Raw genomic sequence first — 10,968 nt, 5'->3', positions numbered from 1 at the left:
TGCATGCATTCCACAATGAGCTGTGCAAGGTTGGTGCCTTGTAGTATTTCTTGAAGTTCTTGTATAAGTGCCTGCATATGCAAATAAAGAGTTAGTACTTCTTCAAGTTCTTGAACCAATAGAAAAACACATACACAATGTAAACTACTGTAAAAAAACACATACCTGAAACAATATCTAACTCTTGCACCAGGGAATAAGGGTTCTTCTTCTTCATGTAAACAGTGTACAGATAATTATTTTTTACACAGTAACCCCTAAGATGTTTCTTAAATTCCTTCTTGTTATTAAAAGCATACTTTACCTCAATCTTTGTAGGATCAACAGGAGCCACCTCTTCTTCTACAGGGAATAAGGGTTCTTCTTCTTCATCACTGTGCATATTGAAGTCTTCTTTCCAGTTCTTGTAATCAAACTTCGCTTTCACATCTTTATCATTTATTGCTTCAAGACAATCATTATTATCATTACTCCCACCATCATTAGAAAATGCAATTAACAAACAACATCAAAGTGTTAGTACATTTAAAGAAAGGGGAAATAGACAATAAGTTATAAACATCAAAGGGTTAATACTTCAATACCTTCTTCATCATCTTCTTCACCGCTGCTTGAATGACTACTTTCATCTCCAACTTTATATGTCTTGACAATATCTTCATAATCAATATCATCCTCTTCATCACTGTCATATATTGGTGGAGCATTTGGGTCTTCAATGGGGTGACATTCATCCAAAGTAGTGTTCTCTAACACCACATTCTCCTCATCATCATCACTGCTGACCCCTGCATCATTGTTGTTCACTGCATCAATCTGGTTCACTGCATCAGTATTCTTGACTGCATCAACCCAGTAATCATGGTTAAATTTTTCAGTCACTTGAATTGGTACACTTCTAGAACCCACAACACTGGCTTGACTAACGCAAGAATAACCCTGAGATTCCATTTCATTTAACAGATCCACAAACAATTTCCTAGATACTCCTCCATTTGAGTTTCAAACTTTGACTGAGCTTGCAACCTTGGTTATCTCCTTACAGTCTTTTCTGGTGATCTCCTTACAAACTTTTCCTTTGAAACTGGCTTTTTAGCAATCCTCTTATGGGACTTCTTTGGAGTCTCATCAATTACTGTCACTGGTTGTTCCATTGCAGCCTCAATGAAGTCATTGTCATTTCCGAATTCAGAATTTAATATCTTCAAATGTAAACATATAAATCCTTTATCATCAGGTACTGCATGCTCCCAGAACTTAAACAAGTCCTCATTCCTATCCATAATCTCAGGCAAACATGGTTCTATCATCCAATATAAACTAGGAATTTCATTTTCAGAAAGGCACAACTTAACACGCAACATCTGCTCAAATTTCTTGAGGTCAAATTTTTCTCTATCCATGTGAGGGAAGAACAAAGTCATATTACTGTCCATAACCAAGACGCTGATGTCTCTATATGGATAATATGTTTCATTACTGCATCATAAGTAAACAAATAAACTTCAGTAAACCCACAAATTTCTAAGCACTGAAATCCAACAATTTAAACCCTAATCATACAAATTCCAAAATTTAAGCCCTACTTACATTACATATCAAACAATCAAACCCTAATTAAACATAAACTTCAGAAATTGAACTCATGCTTCGAATCACTATGAACTTTACTGAAACAATCAAACCCTAATGAAAAATCAGAAAACAATCAAACCAAACATCAACTCATGCTTCGATTCAAAACCCTAAGATGCAACAACATTGATTTAAGTAACAAAATGAAAAGAAGACAAAAAGAAGATGAAGAAAGAGATGGGTTTCTTCAGAAATCGAGAATAACGAAGTTAGGGTTTTAGTAAAACATACAACTGGTTGTTCCTTCCGTTCTTCTTCATCTTGAACTTTGCTGAAACCCTTTACTCAGATTCACAACCTAAACCAAATCCCTTTGTAGAACACTAGTTTTCTCTAACCTAAGTTTCTCCGCTGGAAAAGAGAGACACGGAGAGAACGAAATGAAAAATGAGAAAGCAAAAAACTTGGTTTGGTTTCATTTCCGTGAAGGATAGGATAGTAAATTAAAACACTACACGTGTAGTAATCTCATGAAGCTAATCTTGAGCCGTCTATATATAGACATGTGTAAGAATTTTGACCTGGTCAGCGAACTTTTGACCAATTAGGTGGGTCCAGACGGAAACACTAACAGTTGTGGCATTTAATAAACTTTTTAAAAAACGGTGGCAGTTTCTTAAACATGAAATTGGAAGTGTGGCAGTTTGTTAAAACTCCCTTTTTATTATATCTCAACATGTAGTTCTCACTGTTAGAAAATATGATAGTTCACGTATTAATTTAGTGGAAGAGGCAACCACCATGGTATATGACATGCCAGTAGTGTTTACCATGATGCACACCTCCTGGATAAAAGTTTGGAAGCGTCGCCTATCTAAAAAATTAAATGTCTTTGTAGACAGGCTGGTGGTGCGTCTGCTTAAAAAGCTGAACGACTTCGACGGGCTGGTGTTGCTGCTAAGGAAAATAAAGCTTAGCTCTTGGTTGTTCAGATATTAGTGTGTAAAAGGACCAAAATTAGGTCTCTTTGTTTTAGAAAATATCTCTATTTGATGCACTACTCTTTGTGGAAGTCAGTTTAAAGCAAATTTTCTTGAATTAGTTTCACTAAACTATCAAAATTGTTCAGGTGCTCAAATGGAAAGACTTGGTTTATGCATTATTGGAAACACCGTAATGTTTCAAAGACTAACATGTAGCTCAAATTCAAAACCATTTCATATGAATTGACTAAAAAAATACTATAATGTAATTAAGGTGATAATGTAAATCTATATTTTGATAAGTAGTATTTATCCAAGTTGTCAAATAAGCGCTATGTGCAATGAACCAAGGATATGATTCGGAACGCGGCGGGGTGAGGCCGAAGCTAAACTCACCAAATCAGGACGGGACGGGGCGATGCGATGTCGGAGCCGAGCTTTACCAAATAAGATCGGGACGGGGCGATCCGAAGCTGAAGCCAAGCTTTACCCAATCATACCTGGACGGGGTGAGGCGAAGCCGAATCCGAAGCCAAGTTTTACAAAATCATATTGGAACGGGACGAGCCGAGGCCGAGCTTTGCCAAATCATATCGGGACGGGGCGATGCGAGGCCGAGTTTTACCAAATCATATCAGGGGAGAGGAGAAACCGAGCCACATCAAATAAAAAGTGCACGACTGGACGAGGAGAAATCACATCACACTAAATCAAGAATATGGTTAAAAGAAGAAAAAAAAATGATGGGTGGTTATGGGGTTCGCCCCATGCGTAGCACGAGCACAATATCTAATATTCTTAATAACGCCAACGATATTCTTAATATTCTCGCACGCTAACTACTTTATCATAGTAGCGCAACTCATCTATCATAATTCATACACCTAGTATGCAAACAGTTTTTCTTTCTTTTGACCATGTGCACAGAAATAGGCCTCAGTTTAGTTGCTAGGCGGGCGCTATCCCACCCCGCCCCACACCTACAGTGGTCCATTTAATATCTCGGCTTTGGCTGTGTCTAAAACAGTAAAACTCTCGCTCTATAGAGCATTTTTGTTTATCATCTCGAAATCTCCATTGATAAATTTCTCTTCTTAAGGACAACAATCTCACTGCTGTGTGAAAAATGGTATTATCAGAGTCGACGATCTTCCCCAAATGGTTCAATAAAATCGACTTTGGTTTTTAGGGTTTTTATTTATGGAATTATTTGGGGGGATAATCCCATTTTTCACTGGAATTTCATTTTAGGATTTCATTTTCTTCTTTGTGAGTGAGACCTCACCTGCTAAAGTTGAACGATGGGAGCTACTCCTGATTGGAGAACACAACTTCAACCTGATTCTCGACACAGAATTCTCACTTTAATGTAAGCCAATGCCAATTACTCTTTTGTTGTTTGGTTTTAACTCAGAGAACTATAATTAGTATTAGGGCAAAATGATTACGGCATTTTTTTTATTTTTTTGTGTTTGATAATTTCATACTTCGGATTGAACTTATTGGGTTTCTTTCCCGTAGAATGGAAACTCTGGAGAGACAAGTTCCAATTTCTCGGCCAGAGGGATTGGTAGAGCTTAAGAAAATTGCTGTAAGATTTGAGGAAGATATGTTCACTGCTGCTACAAGTCAGGTATTGTATTTCAATTTGGCCTTGTCGTTGTGTTGCTTTACTAGTTTTGTCTACTGATGAGTGAGTGAGTATGATTTTCCCATTTTTTTCACCATTGAATCGTCAGAATAAGCAGAGAATTTCGGACTTTCCGTTGAGTAAAAGTCAGATTTTGCAGTACTTATTTGGTGTGTTTTAATTATTGGCAAACAACTGAGTTTTGGGGTTATAGAAACTAGAATTTAAGGACCGTACGATCATTTGATAGAAGTGCAACATTCAAGCTATTGTTGTGATAATGCTCTTTTGCAGTGCACTAATAATTGGATTTTTAATTTGTTATTAGCGAATCTTCTGGTGTAATTTACATGATTGTCAAGTACACGTCATCCCATGCCCAACTTGATATTATTACCTTTACATAGAGCAATCCTGATATATGGAGTGCACGTGACATTTCATATACACAACTTGCTGAATCCATTTGTGTTCTGCTGTTGCAAAACTTGTGTGAGAACCTCAATTTCTTACCTGTTTTTGGATCAGTGCTTCTCTGGTTCTCAGTTCCATTGAGTTCTCACTCCAGAACGTACTTTATAACCCGAAAGACCTGAGTAGGAGCAGCTAAATTCTAGGGGGTTGTTTGCAAGAATTTGCCCCGATAAGCCAATGGTAAATATACATTTTGTGTGGCATACCTTTCCCTTTAAACTTCTTGGAAAGATCTGACTACAGATGGTCGATCTATAAGCTTTATTCTAAATACAATAGTCAACTAAGTTGTTACCGTTTTGCTATATCCTCGTATTATTCGGTTCCTTAACTGTGTAATTCAACACCAGCTTCATCGCGGTTCTGACTTCTGGTTAGTAATTCGTTTTTCCATTATAGATATGATCTGAATGTTTGCTCTGAGGAGATCTCCTTATCCATCTCCCTCTCTCTCCCAACCCGCATCTTTAGCTGTGGCTTATAAGAAAATCATGTCTGCTGTTAGGAAGCTCCATTATGTCACTCTGTTGGTAGTGTTTGATCCTGCAAAACCTTGATTTAGTTTACATAAAATATTTTGACCCCTTTTGTGCCACTCTCCTCTGGTTCATAGATGGTTGATTTTGTCACTTTACACTCGAAACGTATAAGTTCTAAGCAGTTTCAGGTTGATGGGTTGTTTTCAGGGGAATAGATGGTGTACTAAAAGAGCTGAATCATGTAATAAATATCCTTTACATGGTTTCTACATAGAAAAGTGATCTTTCGTTGAGAACTCGGGAAAGATCAGGTGCATCTTGTGTAAATCATCTTTGCTGAAGGCTGTTTATCATCTCTGCATCATATATTAATTTTTGTCTGTATTCTTAGTTATATTTTGCTCAATAATCTTTTCTTTACGCACATTCAGCACTCGTGTAATCTAACTAAATTAATTATGTAATTTCAGTTGGATTATCTACAAAAAATATCTATGAAGATGCTGACAATGGAGACAAAATCTCAGGCAAATGGAGTTGCTAATTCTCTATCCTTAAATACTGTTGGTGGTATCCAAAATCCTCAAGATCCAGGTAAGAGTTGCTGGTACACAATATTTTATTGATGCGAAAATATATCCTGTAAGGAATTTTGGTAGTACGTGCTCAACTATGGTACAGTATTGACTGATCTGGAACGTGGCACATGCTTTACTTATTCTCATTTGTTGTGAATTATTGGTCACCTTATTATCTGTTTTTTTTTTCTCTCCCGTCATTCTACCAAAATAGCATCTCACAGTATGCAGTCCCAAGGTCGCAACCCAGGGCAGTCACAAATTCCTTTAGCCGACCAGTCTCAAGTACGGCAGCAGCTGTTTTCCCAGAATATAGTCCAAGGATCTATAGCATTGTCATCTCTGTTGCCTTCAGGGGCCAGTCTCACTCAGTCCTCTATCCCCAATGCCGTTAATCAGGGATCCAACATGCAGTCTGGAATGACACAGAATTTTTCTGGGAATCTAGTTGGTCAAGGAGGTGCAGCGTCGAATATGTTTGCTAATTCAACAATGCAGATCCAAAGAAGGCAGCTTCCACAACAGAGCGGTCCTCAACAACAGCAGTCTCAAAGTTCGCAGCAGTTTTTGTATCAGCAACAACAGTTGCAACAACAAGTTTTGAGGCAGAAGCAGCGGCAGCAGCAGCAACAGCTACAAGGAAACATTCCATCCTGCATAATGCAGTCGCACATGCAGCAACAACAGCCGCAGCTACAACAGCTAAACCCTATACAGTCAACTCAATTGGAATCTACTTTACAGCTTCACATGCAAATGTCATTTGGTCTTCAGCCATGCCAATCCACACTTCAACGGACTCAGCCCTCCTTGATGCAATCATCTTCAGGTCTTCAAGAGAACCCGCAGTCCGCCTTTGCACAGTCCACACCGAATGTTCAACAACATCCACAGAGTGTCCTCTGGCAACCAGAGCAACAAGCTCAACAGTCTATGCACCAACAAGCTCCTGTTCTGCATCAGCAACCACATCCGGTTTTGCCTTCACAGCAGCATCTGCAGCAGCTAATAAATGCCTCAAACTTGCAACATAATCAGATAATTGGGAAACAAAACGATGTACACGATATGCAGCAACGACAGCAGCGGCAGGGGGGGTTGCTAAACCACCAGACCAATGTCGCAAACATGCAAAAAATATTTACTTGGAAATAGTATCCCTCATCATCAGCAGCTACGTCAACAAAGTAACATGTCAGGGTTACAGAAGCAGCAACAGCAGCCAATGCATACCATGCATCAGCAAGGAGGAAAGCTGCAGCAACAACAAAATGCACAGGTATCACCAAATATGTTACAAATCCAAGGCCAACATGCACAATCCCAACCAGCACAACAACTTATGTCTCAGCATCCATCTCAAACAACGCAAATGCATCAGCAATTGGGATTGCAGCAACAACCAAAATCATTACAAAGGGATAAGCAACAAAGGATTCAGACGTCTGGTGGCTCGACCCTCAACCATCGAAGTTTATTGGACCAGAAGCGAGTGTTTCATTCACAAACACCACCTCCAGAGGCCTCATCAAGTATGTCATTTTGGTTGAAATGTCCACTTTACACTGCTTGCGTTTGGGTTGTTTCTTCTGTAGAACTCTTCTGCTTTTTATGATTTAGATATAATTATTTTTCTGTTGCCTTCCTTTCCTCTTTTTCAGTTCTGTTTTTGTTTTTTACTTTAGAAGAATGGCTTAGTAGTTATCTAATGGGTAATCATTTTCTGTTTATCTTCTAGCGTCAATAGATGCAGCAATGACAGGAAATGCAACCGCAACAGGAACTGCCATCGACATGCAGGAGGAAGTTTATCAGAGAGTATAGTTCTAATCATCTCTTCTAGCTTTTGCTATGTTTTCTTTTCTTCCCAATGTCATTTGCATCTGAGCCGTCTCAAATATTAGCCATTAGAGCTTTTGTTGGTTGACAAACCGTGGCAAAATCCAACTACGTTGTTAACGATTTTATTTTGTTATAATTGTAGATTAAGTCCATGAAAAAAAAATACTTACCAGATCTTAGTGACATGCACCGGAAACTCTCTCAAATATTACAACAGGTTAGTATTTGGTTTTCTTTCTGGTTACAATATATTCAAAACCACAGTTCTCTTAACCTGCAGCATTTCTCATTTATTTATTGGGTGATCGCGCTTGATAAATTTTGTGTCTCCTTTTTGTCATGTGATAGTATGATTCTCTTCCACAACCACCTAAGTCTGAGGGAATTGAGTTGCTAAAAATTTTCAAGATCGTGGTGGACAGGATGATGGGGTTCTTGAATCTTCCAAAGAGTAATGTGATACCTAAGGTTAAGTTGGATTCATATGAGAAACAGATTTTGAATATTCTGACCCTGCATCCCCCAAGGAAACCTGGTCCACTGCAGCAACAAATTCAGCCAACTGGTGCCCACCCACTCTCTATACAGCAACAACAGCGGCAGCAGCAACATCAACTGCCCTCATCAAGTATGTCACTTTGGTCTAAAAATCCACTTTACGTTGCTTTCGCTTTGGTTGTTTCTTCTATATAACTTTTCTGCTCTAATGATTTTAGATACAATTATTTTCTGTTGTCTTCCTTTCCTCTTCTTCAAATATTTCTTCTTCTTGTTTTTTTTTTTTTACTGAACAAGAATTGCAGACTAGTAGTCTAATGAGTTATCATCTGCTGTTTCTTTTAGCGTCAATAGATGCTGTAATAACAGGAAATGCAACCGCAACAGGAAGTCTGGTTGGTGTGCAGGAGGAAGTTTATCAGACAGTATAGTTCTAATCACCTCTTTTAGCTTTGTTATGTTATCTTTTCTTTCTAATGTCACATCAGAGCCGTTTCAAATCTTAGCCGTTGGAGCTTTTGTCGGTTGACAAGATTAGCTGAGTTGCGAAAAACATAATATCTTGGCCAAATTCAACTCCGTTGTTAACCATTTTATTTTGTTATAATTGTAGATTAAGTCCATGAGAGAAAAATACTTACCAGATCTTAGTGACATGCACCGGAAGATCTCTCAAATATGCCAACAGGTTAGTATTTGGTTTTTCTTTCTGTTTACAATATTCAAAACCACAGTTCTTACAACATTTCTCATTTTTGTATTGGGTAATCGCGCTTGATAAAGTTTGTGTCTCCTTTTGTCAATAGTATGATTCTCTTCCACAACCACCGAAGTCTGAAGAAATTGAGTTGCTCAAAAATTTCAAGATCGTGGTGGACAAGGTGATAGGGTTCTTGAATCTTCCAAAGAGTAATGTGATGCCTAGCATGAAGGATAAGTTGGATTCATATGAGAAAAAGATCTTGGGTATTCTGACCTTGAATCGCCCAAGGAAACCTGGTCCACCGCAGCAACAAATTCAGCCAACTGATGGCCATCCACTCTCTATACAGCAACAACAGCGGCAGCAGCAACATCAAATGCCCTCATCAAGTATGTCACTTTATTCGAAAAATCCATTTTACATTGCTTCCATTCGGGTTGTTTCTTCTGTGTAACTTTTCTGCTTTATGATTTTCAATACAATTATTCTGTTGCCTTTCTTTCCTCTTTTTCAGTTCCTTCTTTTTTTTTACTGTAGGAGAATGGCAGACTAGTAGTCTAATGAGTTACCATTTGCTGTTTTTCTTTTAGCGTCAATAGATGCAGAAGTAACAAGAAATGCAACCGCAACAGGAAATCCGATTGACGTGCAGGAGGAAGTTTATCAGACAGTATAGTCCTAATCATTTAGCTTTCATTATGTTTTCATTTCTTTCTAATGTCATTTGCAACTGAGCCGTTTCAAACCTAGCAGTTGAGATGTCATCGGTTGACAAGATTAGCTGAGTTGCGTATAACATACCATCTTGGCCAAATCCAACTACGTTCTTAACCATTTTATTTTGTTATAATTGTAGATCAAGTCCATGAGAGAAAAATACTTACCAGATCTTAGTGACATGCACCAGAAGATCTCTCAAAAGTGCCAACAGGTTAGTATTTGGTTTATCTTTCTGTATGCAACTTATTTCTCATTTTTTTATTGGGTAATCGGATTTGCTAAATGTTTGTTTCTCCTTTTGTGGTAGTATGATTCTCTTCCACAACCACCAAAGTCTGAGCAAATTGAGAGGCTTAAAATTTTCAAGAACTTGTTGGACCAGATGATGGGCTTCTTGAATCTTCCAAAAAGCAGTGTGATGCCTAGTTTGAAAGATAAGCTGGCTTCGTATGAGAAACATATCTTAGATATTCTCAACTCGAATCGGCCAAGGGAACTTGCTGATTAGTGTGTAATTTGCTCTTTTTATTGATTAACTTTTATTTTTAACAAAAATAATATAGATAAATGTATTACAAGGAGGTGGTTGGGACTTGGGAGGCTAGTAACCAGCTGGGCTCCTACTTTATTAAGAACGATTTTTTGGGGACCATAGCTTTTTTTGGGGACCATGGTTCTATTTTTATTAAGACATTTAGAAGTAAATCTAGATCACCCCTTATCTAGACATTTATATTAATACCTAAACTACCCTCTTGATTAATTTTGGGTAATGATTAGTGAAATCATTGGTGAAATGATTAAGTTAAAGAAGTAGAATTATTGAGAGAGTAAAGTTAGAGAAGATGAAGATGAAAAACATGGAAAATAATATTTTTTTTCCAATTCATTAAGCTTGAGTATTCAAGTGATGATAGCTCATCTGATTCTTCATCTCCATCCTCTCCTAGAGTATTTGTTAATCGTCACAATGATCTAGATATGAGTTATTTCTTAGATGGTGAATGCATTCTTCCACAAACTCAATCTCAAGATGAAAATGATGGATTTTACCAACCACAACCAGAGGAAGAGTATTTGGGTACCCAAGTATGTTTCAAACGTAGATAATGGTGGTTGAATTGGTCCAAATATTCATAAAACTATAAATTTTTATAAAAAATTCCTGCTAGGTTCAGGTAGTTCGGTTACCAAGTGTGAAGAACAGGTAACCGAACACGAAGTTCGGCTAATAAATGTCAAGAACATATAACCGAACACGAAGTTCGGTTTCTTTCTTCAAACACGCAGGTAGCCGAACTTTAGTAATAAGATTTACAGAGGTATGTTCGGTTAGTTCGCAAACTTCAACGCAACCAAGTTCTCAACCGAACTGCAGGTAACCTAGTGTTAGAAGTTCGGTTGGTTCGCAAACTTCAACATATTTTGCGAATCAAGCGAACTGGGCTTGTATGGGGCTTACTTCCTAACCTCATTGGGAATAGTG

The 10,968-nt window shown here is 37.9% G+C and overlaps 2 protein-coding genes across 6 annotated transcripts; both read left to right on the top strand.

The window, feature by feature from the left end:
* The first annotated feature begins 3,640 nt into the window (after positions 1-3,640).
* Positions 3,641-6,908, top strand: LOC113350503 (mediator of RNA polymerase II transcription subunit 15a-like). Of its 2 annotated transcripts, XM_026594656.1 has the most exons (5): positions 3,911-3,927; positions 4,080-4,191; positions 5,349-5,452; positions 5,612-5,735; positions 5,934-6,908. In XM_026594656.1, exons 4-5 carry the CDS (start codon positions 5,636-5,638, stop codon positions 6,872-6,874), a joined length of 1,041 nt encoding a protein of 346 aa, XP_026450441.1. In that variant the 5' UTR covers positions 3,911-3,927; positions 4,080-4,191; positions 5,349-5,452; positions 5,612-5,635; the 3' UTR covers positions 6,875-6,908. The 2 variants fall into 2 exon arrangements, with proteins under 2 accessions (XP_026450440.1, XP_026450441.1); XM_026594655.1 differs by lacking the exon at positions 5,349-5,452 and having other exon boundaries at positions 3,641-3,927.
* LOC113350502 (mediator of RNA polymerase II transcription subunit 15a-like) lies at positions 6,884-10,141 on the top strand. Of its 4 annotated transcripts, none has more exons than XM_026594652.1 (10): positions 6,884-7,251; positions 7,467-7,537; positions 7,704-7,778; positions 7,910-8,189; positions 8,405-8,484; positions 8,673-8,747; positions 8,866-9,151; positions 9,353-9,432; positions 9,619-9,693; positions 9,790-10,141. In XM_026594652.1, exons 1-10 carry the CDS (start codon positions 6,912-6,914, stop codon positions 9,988-9,990), a joined length of 1,563 nt encoding a protein of 520 aa, XP_026450437.1. In that variant the 5' UTR covers positions 6,884-6,911; the 3' UTR covers positions 9,991-10,141. The 4 variants fall into 4 exon arrangements, with proteins under 4 accessions (XP_026450437.1, XP_026450439.1, XP_026450438.1 ...); XM_026594654.1 differs by having other exon boundaries at positions 7,458-7,537; positions 8,414-8,484; XM_026594653.1 differs by having other exon boundaries at positions 7,458-7,537; positions 9,362-9,432.
* The last annotated feature ends 827 nt before the right edge of the window (positions 10,142-10,968 follow it).

The sequence above is a fragment of the Papaver somniferum genome, chromosome 2 (genome assembly GCF_003573695.1).
Source record: "Papaver somniferum cultivar HN1 chromosome 2, ASM357369v1, whole genome shotgun sequence".
NCBI classification, from domain to species: Eukaryota; Viridiplantae; Streptophyta; class Magnoliopsida; order Ranunculales; family Papaveraceae; genus Papaver; species Papaver somniferum.
This window is presented reverse-complemented; position numbering and strand designations above follow the sequence as displayed.